The sequence below is a fragment of the Chinchilla lanigera genome, unplaced genomic scaffold (genome assembly GCF_000276665.1).
Source record: "Chinchilla lanigera isolate Chin_1 unplaced genomic scaffold, ChiLan1.0 scaffold00023, whole genome shotgun sequence".
Lineage (NCBI taxonomy): Eukaryota > Metazoa > Chordata > Mammalia > Rodentia > Chinchillidae > Chinchilla > Chinchilla lanigera.
The window spans coordinates 22,125,754-22,148,324 of record NW_004955424.1 but is presented as its reverse complement, the minus strand read 5'-3'; the positions used below and the strand labels follow the sequence as shown (position 1 = coordinate 22,148,324).

At 43.3% G+C, this 22,571-nt stretch overlaps 1 protein-coding gene across 2 annotated transcripts; it reads right to left on the bottom strand.

Moving 5' to 3' along the window:
- Positions 1-5,611: 5,611 nt before the first annotated feature.
- LOC102020816 (protein FAM161A) lies at positions 5,612-22,457 on the bottom strand. Of its 2 annotated transcripts, XM_005385735.2 has the most exons (5): positions 22,107-22,457; positions 13,861-14,093; positions 9,843-10,979; positions 9,295-9,462; positions 5,612-6,256 (listed from the first exon to the last, which is right to left on the bottom strand). In XM_005385735.2, exons 1-5 carry the CDS (start codon positions 22,275-22,277, stop codon positions 6,136-6,138), a joined length of 1,830 nt encoding a protein of 609 aa, XP_005385792.1. In that variant the 5' UTR covers positions 22,278-22,457; the 3' UTR covers positions 5,612-6,135. The 2 variants fall into 2 exon arrangements, with proteins under 2 accessions (XP_005385792.1, XP_005385794.1); XM_005385737.2 differs by lacking the exon at positions 9,295-9,462 and having other exon boundaries at positions 5,613-6,256; positions 22,107-22,454.
- Between the last annotated feature and the right edge of the window lie 114 nt (positions 22,458-22,571).

Here is a 22,571-nt window from a genome sequence, read left to right as displayed (position 1 = left end):
AAAAAAAAAAAAAAAAAAAAAAAAAAATCAGAACCGGGGCTAGGGCTGTAGCTCAGTGGTAAAGCACTTGCCTAGCATGCATGAGCCTCTGGGTTTGACTCCACCACTGCAAAAATAACCAATACATACATAAACAAGTCAGAATGGTCTCTCTTTACCTCTAGGGAAGAAGAAGAGGCTGTGGAGGGTACACGGGGGTTTCTGGGTGCTGGTATGCTAGCTCCATGTGCTAACCTGAGTGGTAGCCACCATGAGGATGGACCTCTAATTACTGTTTACATTGTACTTAGGTTGTTTATATTTTTATGAGGACATAAAGGTACCTAGAAAAATCAGTAAGACAATAAGATCATGTGATAGTGGGCTGCTCTTTATGTGCCTACTATAATTTTTACTCTTTATAAGCCATATCCTAAACCCATCAAAGACAATAAAATCACCAATACTGCTATCTTTTCTCCATGTAGGAAGTAAAGCATATAGCAAAAATGGACATGGGTGTAGAACTGGTTTCAGGTTTCTGGAATGTCCCTTCTCAGTGTGCAGATCTGTGGGAGTTGTGAGAACCCTTCCACAGCTGTGCCCAGTTCAAAGCATCCCAGTTCCTGAGACCGCAGGCTGTACGGGGCTACAGAGTGACTGTGTTCACACCGGTGCCTCAGCTTTTATAATCCTTAGCTTCTGTAGGTGAACGTGAGCTAGTTAGTATACGGCCACGAGTTACCCTCTGGACTTTCACCTAAAGAATGGCCCAGGTCCAATGGACCAATAGCACCCCACACTGCAAACATGTGGGATAGCACCCAGTCTAACCCCAGTATTAAGAAATTGTCGCTGGGCGTGGTGGCGCATGCCGGTAATCCCAGTACTCGGGAGACTGAGGCAGGAGGATCACTGCAAGTCTGAGGCCCGCGTGGGCTCCACAGTGAGTTCAAGGTTAGCCTGAACTACATGGTGATACCCTATTTCAAGAACCAAGCCAGGGCCAGGGGCGCACTGGGGATTTAGCTCAGCAGCACAGCACCTGCCTGGCAAGCGCAAGGTCGTGAGTTTGATTTCCCATACGGGGGAAAAAAAAAAATCAAACCAGGGCCAGGGATGTAGCTCAGTGACACAGTGCCTGCCTAGCAAGTGTGAGGCCCTGAGTTTGATTTCTGGTACAAAAACAAAACATTAAAACATTAAGAAATCAAGATCCTGGGGCTGGGGATTTAGCTCAGCGGCACGGCGCCTGCCTGGCAAGCGCAAGGTCGTGAGTTCAATTCCAGATACCGGAAAAAAAGCCAAAAAATAAATAAAATTAAAAAAAAAAAAAAAAGAAATCAAGATCCCCCTCCAGAGGTCGCAAGGGTAATAGAATCAGGCCTCTTGAACTTTTACTGCCCTTTCCTACTCTATCACACTGTTCTCTAAGTAACACTGGTCATTCTGGAATTTGAAGGTGGCCCAAAGCCTGATACTAGCAGTGTAATTGTCGGACATCAGCCTTGCCCAGGGATTCTAGCATAATAAGGCCCCAAGGAGTCTAGTGTTAAATAGGAGAAACCAAAATAGTAAAGACTGATTACAATGCATAAAATTACCACTAGTACATTTCACGATAATCTGGGAAACTGGGAAACACAAACAAAAACAAAAGCACTGGAACCCTTGCTAAAATACAAAAACTGTGATAGCTAACAGGTTATTTTTTTTAAGTACGAATGGCAGCCAGGCGTGGTGGCCTGCGCCTCTAGTCCCAGCTACTCGGGAGGCTGAGGTGGGAGGATTGCTTGAGTCCAGGAGTTCTGGGCTGCCGTGGGCTACGCCGACTGGGTGTCTGCACTAAATTCGGCATCAGGATGGCGACTTCCCAAGAGTAGGGGACCACCAGGTTGCCTAAGGAGGGGTGGACCGGCCCAGGTCGGAAAAGGAGCAGGTCAAAACATGAATGGCAACCAGCAATCCTTGGTGAACAGGCTGAAGTGAAAAGTGAGAACTACGCCCCAAAGACCATAGCAGAAAATAAAGAAACCCAAACCTAACCTGAATACATCAAGAATATTACACTATTTAAGCAAAGGAAATACAAATGGCATTAAAAAGACACTAGCAAAGTTGATGCTAGTAAACTTTCATTTGAATTTGGTTTAAAATTCAACTTAATATCTACTTAGCTAATGATCTCTGTGATTTCGAAGAAACAGGCTGACATGGTTCGTTCTGTAATGGATCATAGGCATATTACACTATAGTAACTTCACAGCTAGGACTCCACAGCTAACTTATAAATGAGTGGGGCATAAAGTTGCAGCAAAATAGACATCAAGGAAAAAAGTATTAATTTAGGTTTTAAAAAATGTAAAATAAGCCAGGCGTGGTGGCACATGCCTGTAATCCCAGCACTTGGGAGCTGAGGCAGGAGGATCGTTGCAAGTTTGAGGCCAGCCTGGGCTACAAAGTGAGCTTAAGGCCAGCTTGAACCGTATAGCGAGACCCTGTCTCAAAAAGACAAAAAAAAGGTAAAATAATGGTGATTTACTGTCACAACCACTCTGTGTAACAAAATTATCTTTTAATATTTTACATCAAGCTAAACAATGTATAACTACTTCTAATCGCAAGAAGTACTTCTCCAATACAGTCCACCACGTAGAGCTGTAAGGACCGTGACATAAAAGGAACAGTTAAAACAGCTGTATGGTTATTTTCTTTTACTAACAATGACTGCTAAAAAGGAAACCTTTGCTTCTTCCAGAAAATAAGATAAAGGATAATGAAAGTTTGTCTCTAGTTTGAAGGGAAAAATACAGATATATTTTTATCATTAGAAGTTTAGTTTGTGGTAAATCTTTCATTTATTTAACATGAACGGGATAATTACCTTGTAACAAGCTCTTCCATGATTTAGGGACAGTATGGACAGAGAAAAGTATTCTGAGTAAAGGGAGTATCACATATCGGGGCCAAAAGAGGGAGAAGAAATACCAAGTATAAAACTAACCTATGTTTTCCAATATTTAAATTTTTCTGAGTTTAACTGTGTATGTATCATCGATTTGGTCACGTTTTCTTTGGTGCTCAGTAACTGGGTGTCCACAGCACAACGATGCAGTTCATTCATGCTGACTCGCCCCAAAACACCAGAGCAGCGCTCTCAGCCCTGACTAACCCCAGAGAGAAAACGTAATGTCACTGTCTGTACGGTGATCGTCACTACTGAGTTTTGGCTCGACAAATGCTTATACATCCCCACCAAGCCAGCTCCTGTCTCAGGCACTGGTTACTGTGAATACAAAGATCTGGCCACTCCCCTTAAAGTGAACTACCTACAAGGGATGAGGGACCATTACACAGGTAGTTTCCGACACCGTGCTGGGGGGCGAAGAGAGATGTGTGCACAGGCTGGTAAAAGAACACAGAGGAAAGGGCACCCAGCTCTGCCCGGGGAAACAATGCGAGAAGGGATTTTCACTCGGTACCACAGAGCGGCCAGGTAAGTCCAGGCTTTTGGGTGTGATGGGCAAAGAACTGTCCAGTGTACACCACGGAGCAGGTAGCAAGCAGCTACATTTTAATGAAGATCAGGGGAAGCTGTGCTCAGGGCAAGTGTGCGCTGATAAAAGACACGGCACAGACAGAAAAATGGAGCTGGGGTGACGAGAAAGCACAGAGGCCATAGCAGGCAGAAGCAGCAACAGCCCCTAACAAGTGAGGTTTTCAGAATTTAAAGGGTATGCACCTCTGCCCAGGTGTCTCGCCTTCATCTCTAGGCGTGACTGACAGGAATGACTGACAGGATGCTGTTATCTCGGGAATCTCAGCATGCAAGCTTGTCCCAGAATGCGCTCTGATCTTAACTGCATGCATGACCTGAGCTGGGAGGAGGGTGAAGGTGACCGAAGGTTAGGCGAGGAGAGTCAGTACACGTGCTCCTGCCCAGGCATCAGAGACCTTGGTTACTGCGGTTCTATTTTCTGCCTAGTTTGCACAGTGGAAGGAAGAATGGCCATAGTGTGCTGTCTACAGTTAAATGGATGGGAGCGATGTCCTCAGCTCCACTGTTTCTATCTGTACTACACTGACTTCAGTGAGTAGGAGTGAGGTAAAAACTGACTCTAAGGGTGTTTAGAAAACAACACAAAGACTTCAAGTTTGAAAGTGTAGTCTGGTGGTGTGGCGTGGCCTGAAAGTACGGGTATACACGGGGGAGACACCAAGTGCACAGGAAGAGTGCAGTGAGAGACAGACACCAGCAGGGATCACAGGGGAATATATATGTATATATATATGCCATGGGGAGTCTGTGAATTTATCTTCTGGAAGCAGGACAGGTTAGGGTTAAGTGATCAGAAGTAAACGAAGTTGGGTTCTAATTCTAGTTCTATCATTTACTAATGATGAACTTATCAGTTACTTTCTTTGAACTTCAGTTTCTTCATCTGTAATATGGGGACACCTACCTTACTGCCTCGTTTGGAGAAGTTAATGACAAGGCCCCTTGATACCACTTAGTGACAATGAGAATGAATGAAGTCAGAGAGAATGGAGGATTGTCACTGTCACCAAGGGTTACTAACTGCCTACACAGGCTAACATTTTGGCAGAAGAACATCAATGGCAAGGTGAAGGAATAATGGGTAACTTTGAAGGCAGAAAGATTAGTCAAATTATAATCAAATTATAACTCAGATAGGAATAGTTGTTACCCTAGCAGGCAAGGATTACTTAGCAAAAAATTTGACATGGGGCTGGGGATACAGGTCAGTGGCGCAGCATCTGCCTAGGCGTAGTGCCTGCCTGGCAAGCACGAGGTCATGAGTTCAACTCCTGGTACCAGTAAATAAATAAATAAACAAACAGGGCTATAACTCAGTGGTGGAGCACTTGCATAGCATGGGTGAGGCCTTGGGCTTAAGGCTCAGTACTGCTGGTGGAGCGGGTAGGTGTTGAGGAATTTGCAGATTGGAAATACAGACAGCTTCTTTGAGCTAAAAAGTTAATGATTTTATGCTATGCAACATAGAAGAGTTTCAAATGATTTCTTCCCCCTAAAGTTGAAATTGAGATTTTTTTTTTAAAAGCCCATCCTTAAAAATCCATTACATACAATTATATCCAAATAAGTAAAAGATTACGTAACTTTGAGAGACTGTGCTGTGCAGATTCACCCACACTGCAGTCCACCGTCCCTGGTGAGTCCTGACAGGTACAATCCTGCAACTCTGCTCATCTGCCCCAGGCAAATGCTGCGATTGTCTACTATCCAACCACTGGAAACGCACAGCGTCACAGCTGTAACTGCCAGTGACTTTCTTTTTTTTTTTTGTTTTTTTGTTTTTTTTTTTTCTGGTACCAGGAATCAAACTCAGGACCTCGCGCTTGCCAGGCAGGTGCTGTGCCGCTGAGCTAAACCCCAAGCCCCGCCCCCTGTCAGTGACTTTCTGTTATGCAATGGCACCCATACCACCCCTTCACTTACAGGGTCACAAGACAATGTGAACTGAAATCGATAAATCTCCCTCTAGGGAAGAGTCTAACACGGAGTCTAGAGCTGGGGATTTAGCTCAGTGGCACAGCGCCTGCCTGGCAAGCGCAAGGTCCTGAGTTTGATTCCTGTTACCAGAAAAAACCAAAACAACAACAACAACAAAACAATAAAACAGAGTCTACATTTAGGGAAAAATCAGGATTCACTGTCTATATGACCAGCTTGCTTTTCCTATACCAAGGAAGTCTTTTTAGTAACTGTACATAAGATGGATTTACTTTTTTTAATTGGCAGAAATAAATCTGATTCAATTAGTGATTTGTTTCATTTTTTAATTCTTCAAAGATGTCCAAGTTATTTCATGAAGCTTCACTTTAATATATAACCAAATTGATACTTAAAGACCAGCCATTAAGAAAAACAGGTTGTGAAACTACTATTTTGAGAACTGGATTATCAGCACCTTCTTTATCAAGCTTATGTGCCTCATTATGGAAATTCATGCTCAAATTTTAAGAAAAATCACTTTGTTGGCTGATTTGATGAAGCTGTCACAGAAACAATAATATGTCTCAATAATTATATGACACATAAGAAAACTGGACTGTAAGTTTGAGAGCTAGAGGTGTTAAAACAAAATAAGACAAAAAGGCTGACAATAGCTCTTAAATTCCAATGAACACAACCTGAGAAACTCTTTCAAATAGTAGTGGCCTCATTTTTAATTTGTCTTCTCTTTCTTCTAGTTCTCTTCGGTATTCTCTCATCCTTTCCTTTTCACTCTTTCTAAAATCAGATAAAAGAAGTGGACTTGTAAAAGGCCGTTTAAGAAAATAAACTTGAATATATACATTTTGCTTAGAGGACAAATCAGAAATTATGAGCACAGTTCACCTTAATTCCTTTCTTAAACTGTTTCAGTTCTCCAGGAATACAGAGTAAAAACCCTAGGTTCTGAGAATGCCTATTTTATCGCACAGGAAACAGTCTGCCTACTTTGACTTCCGAAATCTTCAAGGCCTAATGCACTTAGGGGCTTCAAACTGGCCTGAAGAGATGAATGAATGTTTATTATCTCTTTTTTATAAGCGTACAAAACCAAGAACATTTGATTCAAATTAGGTACTTACATACTATCTTTTTGTTTTGTTTTGTTTTTTGAGACAGGGTCTCCCTGTGCAGTTCAGGCTAGTCTTGAGCTCACTTTGTAGCCCAGACTGATCACAATGATCCTCTTGCCTCAGCCTCCTGAGGGCTGGGATTACCGGCTGGAAATCCCAGTGCGCCACCACGTCCAGCTACATATTATCTTTAATATCAGCTCTTTATATTATCTTCAAAGAATTCCTTGTGAAACAGGACCTTGCTCTTGTTCCTTCCCATGAACGGGATCCCCTGAAGGTCAGTGGAAGGGGTCAGATGGGGCAGGTCAAGAAGAGATAGGGAGTGTGAGACGGTAACACTTAGGGAACAGGAATGAAAACCAGAATCTCCTCAAGTATTTACTCTCTGGACAAGATTCTATAAGGAATTAAACTATGTCGTTTTTTCTCTATGTGAGAACTATTAAAACAACCAAGATAATATTTCACAGCCTACAGAAAATAATCCTACTTCAAAATTATAATTGCCCTCAATTATACACAAGTTGGTGCTATAAAAAAATTAATTTACTTTTTTTTGAGGCAGGGTCTCACTATGCAGTTCAGGCTGGCCTTGAAATCACTGTAATCCTGCCTCAGACTCCTGAGTGCTGGGATTACAGGCGTGTGCCACCATGCTCAGCTAAAATTAGTTTACTTCTTACATATAAATATCATCTAAGGAAATTTTTGTTCTCATTCACAAAATTAAGTTCCTATCAAGAAATTAGTGCTGCAATATAAAGGTATACTTATTGTAATTAAAAGCAAATATATATAGATAGATAGGTATAGATATATATTTTATTTCTTATAAATCAAATTAAAAAATTAGTAAATCATATTACTTACCTAGTTTTGGGAAGATATTTTCTTACTTAAACATGAATATTTTCATGTGCAACATCTGGAACACTGGTTTTCAAACTTTGTACTCCAGAATTCTAGTATTCTGTGAAAGGGTTCTAAGTGTTGTATGGATATCTTCTTTTTTTGCAGGGGGCGGGGGGGGGGTACCGGGAATCGAACTCAGGACCTTGCACTTGCCAGGCAGGTGCTTGTGCCTCTGAGCTATACCCCTGGCTCTGGGGATATTTTTTGTTGTTTTTAATATTGAAGCAGTAACAATGGCACATACCTGTAATCCCAGTATTATGAGAGGGTGAGGCAATAAGACTGTAAATTTGAGCTCAACATGGGCAATTTAGTGATTTAGCAAGATCCTGTATCAAAATGAAAAACTTATACTGGGTGGTGGTACATGCCTGTAATCCCAGCACTTGGGAGGCTGAGGCAGGAGGACCACTGAGAGTTCAAGGTCAGCCTAGACTACACGGTGAGTTCAAGGCCACCCTGAACTACATAGACTACATAGCGAGACTCTGTCTCAAACAAACAAACAAAATTTTTAAAAAAATTTTTTTTTCTAAAGGGCTGGGGATGTAGCTCAGTGTGGAGGTCCTGGGATTAACTCAGGACCCAAAAACCCAACCTTTTAGGCAGGATCTGACTTATGAAATTGGAAATCCAATCAAGGCTAACTGATACATATAACAAACATTGCTTGTTTGTTTGTTCTGGTCCTTTTGAGACAGGGTCTCATCGTGCAGTTCAGGCTGGCCTTGAGGTCACTTTGTAGCCCAGGCTGGTCTTGAATTTGCAATGATCCTCCTGCCTCAGCCCCTCAAGTGCTGGCATTACAGGTGTACGCCACTACGCCCGGCAAGAGAAAGAATTTAAAAAGGAACATATCCCACGTAACATTAACACACGTTAATCAACACGTAACTGGTGTTAATTAACAAAGATGTGTTAATTTTTGCTATCAGATTTTGTGCATATCTAGAATAAAACTCCTTGTCATATCTGTTTATTGAAAAAATATTCTGCGCTAGGGGTGTAGCTCAGTGTAGAGAGTGGGTTTAGTATGTTTAAGGTCCTGGATTAAATCCTAGGATTGAGATTATGTGGAAAGCTTTTAAAAAAGTTTTAACTATGTGAATCAAGATTTTTCTCAATTCTGTATAGTATAATCAAATGTAACACAAAGAGGGCTGGAGATATAGCTCAGGAGTAGAGTTTATGCACAGCATGCATGAGGCCTTGGATTCTATCCCCAACACCATATGAGAGATAGACAGACAGAGGATAGCTAGCTAGATGATAGCTAGATTATATATATATATATATATATATATATGAAAAAAAAGTTAGATGCCGTTAAAGGATTACAACTACTAAGACCACAAAAAAAAGTTTCTGTTCATCAACATAGCTTCACGGTTCTCAGAGGTGAGTGTGTACACTGGTTCTCACCATGAGGATGTGTGTGTGTGTGTATACACATGTTGAATATAAGTAAGTGTAATTTGATTCCATAAACTAAAACACTATTAGCATTTTCAATTTGTTCATACCTTGGTATCCACTGACTAAAAAAAAAAAAAAACCAGGCATGGTGGAGCATGCACGTAATCTCAGCTACTTAGTAGGCTGAGACAGGAGTGTGAGGTCACTCTGGGCTATACAGTGCAAGTCCTAGCCCAGCCTGGACTGCAGAGTGAGACCTTGTCAAAAGAAAGGATGGAAGAAAGGAAAGAAAAAAGGAAGAAAGGAAAGGAGAGAAGAAAAGGAGGGGAAAAGAAAGTTTGGAAACCAATGTTCTGAATTCTTTCAGGATACCTGAGATATTTTAATTTGGATTTAGACATCTGAGCTAAACTTTGATGTGGATCATAAGCCTTAGCCCGGGTTGTCAGGAGTTTCTGCAGTTCTTTCATTCTTTGCTTCCGCTTAGTTAAGATCCGATTTCTTTCTTCTTCCAACATTTTCTTTTCCTCAAGTGATCTCCTGAGGGCAATAAACTAAGGCTTAATTCACCTTAAGCCAAGGAGAAAGCTGCTTCACAAAGGTTTAACACAAGATGATTCAAAGGTTGGGGGGGGGGGGGGGGGGGGGGCAAAAACGCAACCTTTTAGGCAGGATCTGACTTGTGAAATTGGAAGTCCAATCAAGGCTAACTGTAACCTTTTCTTTCCCCAAAGATTCACAAAATGGAAAATACACTCATTTCTTTAAAAAACACCCTTAAGCAAATGTTCGTGATATAGTAAAATATGTTACAGATACAATAGTTTCTTAATATTTTCAAACTCACCAACATAAAACCAAGAGAGCTACATTTACGAGCTTAGCAAGCGTCAGCCGGCCAGCCTGAGCCTCGCTTTTACCTGATGGCTTGCTCCCGTCTGCTGGAGGACGCTGTGGGCACGGGAGGCTTGCAGCCGCAAGATGCGGGCTTAGCACATGCATTTCTGCCTGATGACTCACGCCTCGGAGACAGATGAGGCCCACGGGTTTGTTTCAGATTTTCTTCACTTGCCGAAACGTTCTCCCTCTCAGCACATTTACTCGAGCGCATATGAAGATCAAGTGGTCTTCGGACTGCTGAGAGTTTTGGACACTTATGTTCCGAGAAGAGTTTCTTACACTCCTCAGGAAGGTCTTCAACATCAGGAGTCTGGAACCTGGCCGTGTGTTTATTCCTTAACTTTCCAGCCTGCTCTGGACACTTGGGGCTCCTGACATGCTTGTGAGGCAGAGGGGATGAGTTCTCTAAAAGCTTTTGGGCTCTCAGCTGTGCCCTAAGGTTCCTAAGGAGCTCTTCTTCTTTTAATTTGTCGCTGGTAGCTGAACTGTAAGTAGATCGAGGTATGGGTCTGGCTTTAAACCGGTGTGTTGTCTTTTTACACTTCAAACGGTCTCTCAGCTGCTTCTCCCGGGCTGCCTGCTTCTGCTCCTCTCTTGCAACAAACGTGAATGGCTTTTGTGAGGCCAAAAGGGTTTCTTTGTTCTTCTCCTTCCTGGCCCTCCTCTGTTCTTCGTTTTGCTTAACGAGCTCATGATAAAGGGGAAGGAGGACACTCAGAGGAACAGGATTGGCGCGGAATTTCTTCTTACACTCAGACTCGTCTTCATTTTGGGGCAGTTTCTGTACTATGTCACTATCTGGTTTAGATTTCATGGCCTCTTCCTTCTTCTTCTGCTCTCTAAGCATCATTTGAAAAGGTGCGGGTACGGTAATGCTGGGCACCCATTCTTTTGGTTTCTTCCTTGTTTTTTCAGCTACCTGGAAGTCAGTATCTTCACCCTGAATATAATCTTCAACACAGAAGTTCTTCCACATGTTGCTGATGAGCGCCTTGGCACGGGTCATCACTTTGTCTTTCCCGGGGTGCTCTTGTTCTAGGCTGGGCAGCTCCTCTTCAGAGGAGGAAGTATACGCGGAGGAAGACAGGCCTAAGTCTGGCTCCGAAAGTGACGTCATTAACACAACAGGGCGACAGGAATTACTTTCCGATACAGAACTAAGTGAGAAGAATAAATAGAATTGTATGTGACAAACATAAAAATTAAACTGGAGTCATGTTTGGGGTTTTTTTTGTTTTTGTTTTTGTAAGGGGGATTAAACCCAGGACCTTAGCACTGATACATATCCCAGCTTATTTTATTTGTATTTTGAGATAGGATCTTACTAAACTGCCCAGGCAGAACTCGAACTTGTAGTCCTCCTGCATCAGCCTCCCATTACAGGGATGGGCCACTAAATCTAGCTCGAGTTATGTATTTTCTAATATGAGAATATAACCAACCAGAAGAGAGGATCTGGACAGGGCTTATGAAAATTATTATTTTTATTTAGAACAGAGCAAAGAGATACCTATAAGTTATTTAAGTTCACGCCCTCATTTTACAGGGAAGGAACCTGACGTGTCAGAGGCTCTGTCTCACTTCTGTTAAACTCTCCACGTTTTCTAGTGTTCCCATCCTAACCCATGTATCTGATCATGGCATTTCCCTGCTTGAAACTTTTCAGTGACTTCTCACTGCCACGACTGGCTCATAAAGCCTTTGGGGACTGGCCTCTGTTTACCATTCCCATCCAACCTCTCTCCACTTCCGACCTCCCTCATGTTGTTAAGCTACACTCACACACCAAGACTTCCCACAGCGCCATGCTGTGCACACACGGTTTCTGCTGCTAACGGGGCCGCGCCTTATTTCCTGCATCTGCTGCAACTTTCTTTTAAATTCTTATTCCTAGTACCTGTCAAGAGTACTGAAGCTTATGTTCACCTTGCGGAGCAGGCACACGTACATAACACAGCTTGCTTCTTAATCCTCTTAATCCGTTTTCAAGACTGAACTGAGATGTGGCACTTTTGGGGAAAATGTTTTCCTGCACCCCTCCACCCACAAGTTCGCAGGATCCACTGCTTCTTCCTCCTTTCTCTCTCTTTTTGCAGTACTGAAGGTTACTTCCATGGCCCTCACATTGACCTACATTACCCAGCCCATTTTTTATTTTCAGACAGGGCTAAGTTGCAAAGTTGCCCAGGTTGCATTTGAATTTGGAATCCACCTCCCTCAGCCTCCCAGAGTGCTGGGAGTACAGACATGTGCCATGTACCCAACTACCATTCCTTCCTGCCTCTGTCCCTTCTCTTTCGGCAGTACTGGGAATTGGACCCAAGGGCTCGTGCATGCTAGGCAGGCATCTACCACCGAGCTACATGTCCTTTACAAATGTGTTGTACTTTTTGAGACAGTATCTCACTAAGTTGCCCAAGCTAGCCTTGAATTTGTGATCCTCCTGCTCTGGTCTCCCAAATAGCTGGAATACAGATTATAGGTGTGCACCACCATACTGGGCTCTTCCTCCATTTATTACACCTCTCACATGCTGTAATGCCACTTTCGCTTCTCAGCTACCCTCTGGCATCCTTGAGGGCGACCTGGTTTGACTCCTCGGTGCCCAGGTGAAGTGCTGCAGACAGGAGATGCACAATCCCCGCTGGCCAGCGGGTGAATGAAGAGACTGCCCCAAGCTTTCACCACAGTGGGTACATAGCAGAGATAGTTCCTGACATTATAGACTACTTTGAAAGCATAAATCAGATTCATGTCTCCCAGTTTGGAACGCCCTGTACTGTTTCTGTTGTAGTACATGTTTGTATGTGCATATGTACTGTATAGTGTACACATATTTACCGTTCATGTTCGGTTCATGAACTTGATTTTTCCCATGATTCTGCAAAAAATGTCCCCATAAGGTCAACACTGAATGTAACCACTGAGTTTGATTTGGTTCTCATTCAGTTTGGTTTATAACCAGAACTGTCAAGTGAATTGAGTTTGTGAACCGAACTGCCACTCTATACAGCAGTACCTTGGTTCACAAACTGAATGTGTTTTATGGCTCTGGGGAGGATGGCCATAGCTGTCACCCGATGTGGAGGGGTTTTTTTGTTTTTTGTTTTTTGGTCTTTTGAGACAAGGTCTCACTATGCAGTTCAGGCAGGACTTGAGCTCACTTTGTAGCCCAGGCTTGCCTCAAACTCACAATGATCCTCCTGCCTCAGCCTCCTGAGTGCTGGGATTACAGGTGTGCGCCACCATGCCCAGCCCCCAATGTGGAGTTTTGGAACAGCAGTAAAATTTTGTTGAAAACTTTTGTTTGAGAACCAAATTGTGAACATATGTGTTTGTGAACCTAGGTATTACTGAATATACACACACATATATATGGTATAAGCTATACCTGAGATGGTACTGGTATCAGCTATACTATACTGGTATAGTATGTATGTATGTCTCTGTCTCTCTATGTATCTATTATATATAGTATATATACCTATAGTATATATATATATATATTATATATGTATTTCTTTTCATAGTGGTGGGATCAAACCTGGGAGTGCTCTATCACTGAGCTACACCCCCAACTATTTTTAATTTTGAAACAGTGTCTTATTAAGTTATTCAGGTTGACCTTGAACTTGAGACCTTTCTGCCTCAGCCTCCCAAGTAGCTGGAATTACAGGCCTGTGCCACTGAGTCTAGCATCTTTACACTATAAGTTAATCCACACATTAGAATGGGCTTTTAAAATTAAACTTTAATGTATATCATTTAAAACGGCACAATCTAAATCTTTTGACACATATCTACAGGCCTGTGAGTGGTGAGTCAAAAAGGAAAACCAAATGGCCACCAAATGACCCTCAGAGAAGGAAGTATCCTAGTAAACCAGTAAGTCATTAGAGCATTGTGAATAAAATCGCACCTCTGCGTACCATTAAAAGCACAAAGGGATATTTAAGAGAAAATACTCTGAAATAACTTCATTCTCCATTTTTAGTGTACATTTTATTTTACAGTCCACAAGCGACACTGAGTACGTACCTGGAAGAGTTGCTGGGAACATCTTCCCTGATGGCCACTGGCTGAAATCCCTTTAACTTTAATTTATTCTGGTACATTTTCTCTAATTTTTCCATAGTTTCTGTATGAGCCGCCTTCAGCTCCTCTACTCTCCTGAAATACTCTTCGTTAGAGTGGCACAGGTCAGAAAAGCTCAAAATGTCGCCACAGTGTATGTTTCTTCCCAGCATAGAAGAGTAGGTGTCAGAACCGGCCTGGCAGGGGAAAAACCTGTTACACGGTGTTTGGAACCAGAGAAATCAAACTGACACTGAGCCAGATGCTGCTGCGTAAAGGGTCTACACCTTGTTGGGCTGTGTCACTTGAGGGCGGTACACATTTTCCTCTAATCCTATATTATTTTATTTATTTTTATTTTTATTTTTGAGACAGGGTCTCGCTATGCAGTTCAGGCCAGTCTTGAGCTCACTTTGTAGCCCAGGCTGTTCTCGAACTCGCAAGGATCCTCCTGCCTCAGCCTCCTGAGTGCTGGGATTATAGGCGTGCGCCACCATGCCCTGCTCTAATCCTATTTTAAGAACAAGAGAAAGTGAGATCAAAGTGCCAAAAAAATAAATGCTACTTAATCCATTTGATAATGGATGGCTGGATTCCTGGATGAACCAACAAGAATTATTTAACTCAGTATAGTCCCACTGTAGTAGAACAGAACCAGACCACTTTTTATGTTTTCAGTACTGGCACTAAGGACATGGCCCCTGCACACACTGGTCAAGCAAGCACTCTACCCTAAGCCACATCCCTACACCCTTTTAAACATTTTGTTTTGAGACGAGTCTCGCTAAGCTGCCTCGGCTGTCTCAAACTTCTGATCTTCCCGCCCTCAGCCTCCCCGTGCTGGGGTTATAGGCACATACCAGCCCACCTGGTGCAAATCACCTTTTCCAGTTTCCGTAAGGAGCCTCCTGAGATGAAGAGGAACACAGTTCCTCCTGCTGTAAATCAGGCAAACAGAGGCCAGGGTCATTGCTTGAGCTGGAATTCTGCAGTGAGACTCCAAGGTGTGCCAGTGCAGAGAAGGCAGAACTGAGAAGGGGATGAGGATCAGGGACAAAGTTCTCCATGGCTTGTTAAGAAGCCCTGTGAGGTGAGACCTCAGAGGGGTTGGACAGGCCATGAGGGGAGTTGAGGGAATTTTCAGGACAGTCTTTTTTTTTGGTTTGGTTTTTTGAGATAATGTAGGGGGCAATGAATCTTAGCATATTATTTTAGATAAAATAGTTTTGGTAAAAGCCTACATGGTGCCTTGGGAAGCCTCCCAGGACAGTGTAAGAGCTAATTCCCCAGATCAACACTGCCCAGGAATGTCTCTCCAAGATAAGGGGGCGCCAAGGCCTAGGTGCCCCTCCGTGACCCTGCCCAGGCAGTTCCGTCTCCTGGCCCTAGGTAAACATTGTAACCATAAAGGAAGAATGTATGGTTATCTAAAGGGAGACATATAAAACAGAATACAGAAAGTATGTATCATTGTGGTTGGGCTCATGACCGGAGCCTGACCCGGTTACATGGCACAAGGAAAATAACATGTGGCCAGGGCTACAACATTCCTTTCTGTTACCATGGAAACCAAAAAAGTATATAACCTGGGAACAAAGACAGGTCCAGGCCCACTTCCTGGACTTGCAAGTTGGGATGAGAGGTGACCGGTCTAAATTAAAACTTTGTCTGTTCTCTTTGGTCTCTTGCGGATTACAGCCTGAATTTTTGCTGCCAACCATAGGGTTTTGCTTGCCAAATGGAGGCAATCCTCCTGCCTCAGCATCCTGACTGCTGGGATTACAGCCATGTACCACCATGCCTGGCTTTAGAACAGTCTTTCCTGGGGGTAACAAGAATAATGACACAGACTCCCATAGGTGACACAGACTTTGAGAGTGATGGTTCTGTATGTACATAGTTGTACATAGATATTCCATATACAACTGAGATAAAACCTGTTTGTTTATAAATATAAAAAATTTAATATGTTCTCAGTTGAGAAAGTTGGAATTATTTAGGACACTATGCATAAAAGACTATCAACTATGGTTGTAAATTTAGCCTGCTGTTTGGAACAGACTCAAAATTTTAAAAAGAGTATTTGTTATAGAAAACTACACATTAAATCAGGTAAGACTCTAGAAAAATAAATGCTTATTCTTCCCAACATGAAAATTCAAGAGTCTGAGGCAGGAGGATTGTTGTGAGTTCGAGGCCAGCCTGGGCCACAAAGTGAGCTCTAGGCCAGCCTAAACTGCATAGGGAGACCCTGCCTCAGAGACAAACCCCCCCAAAAAAACCATGAAAATTCAGAAAAGTCAATTATGAACACTAGTTATCGAGGTGGGTTTTTTTTTAATGGGCTAACAACAGTGTACAAGAGGCCAGTGCTGCACTTTTGGGGTAATTTAGAGAAAACAAATGAAATGAAACAAATTTTCTTCAACAAAACTGATACGTTCAAATTTGTTAAACCAAGTCTATGATTTTAAAAACTGATTAATGTACGTTATATACATCATTTAAGAGAATTCTGATATCTTCTGCTATTTCTGTAATGTGTGAGTCCACTCTGCAGCCTGAAGCAGCAGCCTTTGTACCCACTGCCTTCTCTCCCTAGGCAGATATAAAATTTTTCTCCCTAGGTACATATAAAATTCTTATATGTACCCATTGCCTTCTCTCCCTACAGCAGCCTTTGTACCCACTGCCTTCTCTCCAGAGACCTGCGCAGCCTGCCCACCCCTTCGGGTGCCACCCAGTGGCATCTGCTCAACAAGGTCTTCACTCACCGCCTCCGTCACCTCGCTGTCATCCCTCCTTCTCTGCTTTACTTCCCCAGGATTCCCTAGCTGCCAACTGTGTGCTAACTGCCTCCCCCACTGCAAAGCAGGCCTTACAAGACAAGGTCTGTCTGCTTCACACGTGTGTTCCCAGTGTCTAGAACAGGCTCTGGCCAAGGGTAAGTGTCTGAAAAATATTTGTGGAATGAATAAATGGACAATTAAAACATACAAGTTTCTACCATAGGAAGAGAATACTGAATCATGCAAAGAAATATTAATTACAGAGCTGCATTTGTTCTACTGAATATTAAGGAACAGACTGAAAACGACACTTAAAACAAGGAAGGTATTCCAGCAGAACATTTTTGGGCAGAAGCATCCATGTGTCCTCATCTATTCTTTCAGAATATTTCTTAAAAGAAAGTTTTATCTCAATCATTTAAACAAAAAGGATCAAATGTATTTTCACCTGGAAGAACTACAGTGGTGCCTCGGTTCACAAACGCTTTTTGAAGCATTTGGCAAAATTTTGTTTCTGTTTCCAAACTGCACCAGGTGATGAACATAACCGCGGCCATCTTTTCCCAAACTGTGGAACGAATTAAGTTCATGAACTGAGGCATCATTGATTTGAAAAAGATTGAGAAAGATGAGTAGCTTTTGCAGAGATGAGGCAAGTCGGATATATACTACTTAAGCACTAACTTTTGCATAATATCCAACTCCACGTTCAGCTTAATAATGTTAACATGAGATAAAGCTTTCCAGATAAACCGATCTCACAGTTTTACCTAAAACTGTGATGAACTGCTAAGAAATTCCTTCCTTTTTCCAGTGGTTTTTTTTTGGTGGTGGTAGGGGACATTGGGATTCGAACTCAGAACTTTGCATTTGTCAAGAAGGCACTGTGCCACTGAGTTCTCTCTCCAGCCCATGACTGCCAATTCTCATTTCATCTTTAACTGTCTACACTCAGAAAACATTCATTATATCAACACAGGTATGGACATGATTTTTCTCTCCCTTTAATCATTTTGGTTATTGTAGAGCACTGTAAATGCTGCCACTCGATCAGAAGATAATCTTCCTGAGACTGGCTTGACCCACTTAGATAATGAACGCTTCTAGCATCTGTTGCTTCATTAGTATCAGTACCCAAAGGAACGTTTTGGGTTGTAGTCTGCAATTCTTAAATTTTTATTTAAGTTTCTTTTTTTTTTTAAATTTATTTATTTATTTAAGTTTCATTCTATTGGAAAGGATCTGTTAGCAATGAGGCAGACCTGCATGTACTAATATGGCTAACCCCCCAACGAATAAAAAGAGAAAAACCAAGTTGCAGAATGGTAAATCTGTATCTTTATAACATGCTACCATATATTAAAATACACATAGGCAATAGAAAGAAAGCTCAGAAGAATAAAATACATAACAAATTTAAACAGTGGCTACCACTGAGGAGAGAGCGGTATCCAGATTTTCTTTTGCGGGGAAGCAGTGCCTAAAGCCTTTATGTAACATTTGATTTTTTTTAAGAGATGAGGTCTCAACATGTTGCCCTGGCTGGCTCTGTAACTTTGCAAAAAAGACAAAGGATGTTTTGTGAATATAAATTCTGCATTAAACATTGAACAATGTCTACTGGACACCTGGCCTGCCCGGCACCCCACGTGCCCCTCTCCCCAGCAATTCTGTTCACCTTTCCCTTGCTCCTTCCACTAACTGCTCCCACCTCCACCCTCCATATGCTCCATCACCCCTGAATTTATTTCTTAGGGAAACAGAAGCCATCAGACGGACGCTCCCTCATCTTATCTACACAGCTCTCCCTTTTGGGCTCCTTATCTCCAGGGATGAAATGCAGCGTCTGACACTTTCCCTTATTGTTACTGTGAACATGGCACCCTCCCCACTCTTGCATATTTTTCCCAATACCGTGGCTCCTCCTTATTCTCTACCTGACGGTTGAATGTTGAGGGGTTTTGGTTTATTTGTCTATTTGTTTGTTTTTTGTCTTTTTGAGACAGGGTCTCACTATGCAGTTCAGGCTGGCCTTGAGCTCACTTTGTAGCCCAGGCTGGTCTCGAACTCCCAGCAATTCTCCTGCCTCAGCCTCCCGAGTACTGGGATTACAGGCGTGCGCCACCATGCCCGGCTTCAATGCTGTGGCTTTTAAGAACTCTACAGCAGCCTTCTCCTCTGCACTCTCCCTCAGTGACCTTATCCATTGCCGCTGTTTTAGAAGTGCTAAAAATACAAATCAAGATGTGTACATTAACATGAGATAAAGCTTTCTTTATTTTCTTGTTTGAATACAGCCCAGGACCCATAGGACTCCACAGGCCCAGGTTCTTCCCGGACATTTCCACGTGGTTCCACAGGCATCTCAAGTTACCACATTTAAAACAGAAACCTTGATTTCCACTCACCCCTCAGACCTATTCCTCCCCCAACTGTCCATCATTCAGCAATACTGCCCTCCATACAGCTGTTCAAACCAGACGCTTGGGAAGAGCTTGCGTGGGTTTCCTCCTTTCCCTTGGCCTTCACACTGTACCCAGCAGCAAGCCCCAACATCCCAGAACGATCTGCCCACCCTGCCATCACCCCTGCACTCTTAAGTGCAAATCACTGCCTCTGGCACCTGAATCATTACACCGCCTCCTAACCTCTGCTCCATCCAACACCCCAATCCTTTCCCACAAAGCCATCAGACATATGACTTAAAATGTGTATGTCTCTCCTTCCTGCGTCCTCCCCCACCCCTCCTCCCTGGTCCTGCTGGCTCTCTTTCAGACCCGCAATCACACAAAGCTCTCTTCACACCTCAGGGTCTCTGCACATGCTGTTCTCTCTGCTCACCCAGGCCCCCTCTTCAAAGGTCTGTTCTTTCTCATCTTTCCGGTGTGAATGTGCATGTTAACGCGTTTAAGCAGGTTCCTGCTTACTTCTTCTCTAAATCATCAGCGTGTGTTCATTTCTTTCCCAACATTTCCCATCTTTCATGATTACTCACTTTCTGTTGGTGAATTTCCCCACTAAGCTGGAAGATCTCTAAGGATATGAGCCATGTCTGTTTTGTTCACTGCTGAACACCCAGTGACTAGCACTTAATAAATGCTGAATACTTGTTGAAAAATAGGATGTTGTTCCACTACAAAATTCAGTCAAATTTTAACTTTGAAATATAGAATTTTTTTTACCCATGTAGTATTAGCCACACTACTGGACCTATGAACTGACAGCTCCAATTAAAGCGAGATTCAAGGAACACGCACAGAGCCCAACATGGGCACAAAGCCCTCACAGGGTGCGTGGGCAACGGGGTAAAGGGAAAGCGTACGGGGATGATCCAGGGGACGGTGGGTGACTTGGGAGGTCTGGTGTTAGCAAAATCAAAAGACTAAAAGAGGCCTACTGTGATAGTTTTTGACTCAGTCTTGTAGAACAGAGATAGTATCTGAGTTTACTGTATTTTATAGATGACAAAGCTGAGACAAATCAATGTTTAAAAATCAAGACTGAGACCCAAGCCAACCTGGGAAGAGGGGAAAGCATGCCTCCTGCATTCTTTTCCACCTTTTCAGCACTTCTCATCCCAGCCCTGCTGCCCTCCGGCTGTCAGGCTTACTGTGCTTAGTTACCCAGGTTTACAATTGGTCTTTCATGTGTGGTGGTCTCAGAACAGGGGCAAACTTAAAATACTTCTTTGGTACGATCCTGTCCTTTTGAAAAGAGTTCACTGTATAAAATAATCACTCCTAAGGCAGTAACAGTTTATAACACAAATCTGTAGTTTAACACGGCACTGTAGAAATATAATTACAACTACAGTATACAAACGACTGCTGGGAATGCAGCTCAGCGGCACAGCTCCTGCCTGGCAAGGACGGGGTCCTGAGTTCACTTCTCAGTACTAAATAAATAAATAAATAAGATGACAGGATACGTGTCATCATATGTCCAAGTTTCCAGCTCCTACCTGGCAAACAACTGACTACCACCACAAACCAAAGTAAAACTGAATTTTCAAGGAAGTTGCTCAAATGACAGTCCCATTGGCAGCTGTTATACTTAGTGCTAATTTATACAAAGTGCTCTCTAGATATGGCACACACTCTTTCATTTGGTTCTAATGGATGAGTGAAACAGGAACAAGAAACAATTGCTACATCACTTTTACAGATAAAGAAATGGAGATCTACGGAAGACATACCCTAATCTCACCTAGCAAATAGGAAAAAAATAGATCCTAAATAAAGAAAAAGAAAACAGATCAGCCCGCACCCCGAATCCTTTCCTCCATTCAAATCTTCTTCCGTCATCACTCTGCCTCTTTTGCTACCTACTGCAAACTGTGTTGGGAGCAGCTTTCTCATGCATGAACATGGTCCTAGAACTCCAATTGATTCACGTTCAGGGCTTCAATCTGCCTTACTCTGTATAACCTCAAGTTGTCTGCCTGTTGGTAAAATATTGGCCATAAAAGGTTTGCTATAGATTTTCTCATTGACAGTTTTAGTACAGATTACAGAGACGAGAATTTCAAAATATTTGGTTATTTTTATAAGCTCTGGACCATAATTTTTCTTTTTATAATGTTTTGTATTTGAGCAGCTTTGGACATCTGGTATTAAGCAACTTTAACTGGGGATAAGGAGGTTCATATTGCAAAATTCAAGCTTCTCATCTTCTAAGTGAACAGACCAGACGGCAGACTCCGGTCTCCACCTGCTGCACAGGAGCGCGAGGCGCATGTGACACTGACAACTTGTTTGCAAAGGCTGTCTCACTCCACCCTGAAGGGCCCTTTGGGAATACTGGGATCTCCGAAATTTGCTTGCCTGGATGCTTATCTATATCCGCGTCTGACCCATCCACTGGGTTCTCCATGGTTTTAAACACCCATCCCTAATGTACTGTGCTAAAATCTGCTAATAACCAAGAAGTTAAAAACACACCTGACGGCACGGGTGATTCACCTGGATTTTTATGTTATTTACCATGGGGTAGACCAGTCTTCCCAGTGGGAAAAAAGTATCTGTTCTGCCACAGATGCTGGGGACAGGATACAGGTCGGTACTTTGCACTCCCTAGAAACAGTAAAAAAAACGAAAAAAAAATCCTCCCCCAAAAAGTTTTACTACAATCTCTTTTTCTTGTTTGTTTTGTTTTTCTTCCGGTACCAGAAATTGAACTCACGACCTTGCGCTTAGCCAGGCATGCGATCTGCCACTGAGCTAAATCCCCAACCCCGACAATCTCTTTAGTAAAGAAAACTTTCAAACACCTCGCTTTTGAGTATGTTTTCGGACGGGAGGGGCGAAGGGGCCAAGAGAGGGTGGCAGGCCGGGATCGCGAGGGAGGGCGGGCGCGCCCCAGGTCCCGCGTTTCAGCCCGTCCCGCCCGGACCAGCTCTGCGCCGCGCCCCGCCCGCATTACCGACGCCCGCGCGGGCCGCGACACCTGCTCCTCCTCCGGCGAGTCTGCCTCCGCCAGGGCCTCTAAGGCGTCTTCGCGCTCGTACTGGGCGACCCGCGCTCCGGTTCTGGGGTTTACCGGCAGGTGGAGACTGGCGGCCGCCAGTTTCGCCTCCCGGTGCGAGGAGGCCATCACCGCACCTCCGAGGCCACAGCGCCAGCGCCGGCCCGGGGCGGGTAAGCTGGCGCGGCCTCCCGCGACCTGGCAGCTCTTGGCGGGCGGTTACCAGGGTCGCGGTTACTAGGGATGCTACAGGAGCCGCGAGGGACCAAAAGTCATGCAAACCCTTCACGTGCAACCAGAAACCAAAATTATCCATTGAACCTATCTTTCTTAAACTAATAACAGTTACGACAAGTGTGGTGGCGCACGCATGTCGTAGCACTTGGGAGGCTGAGGCAGGAGGGTAACCGCAAGTTTCTGGCC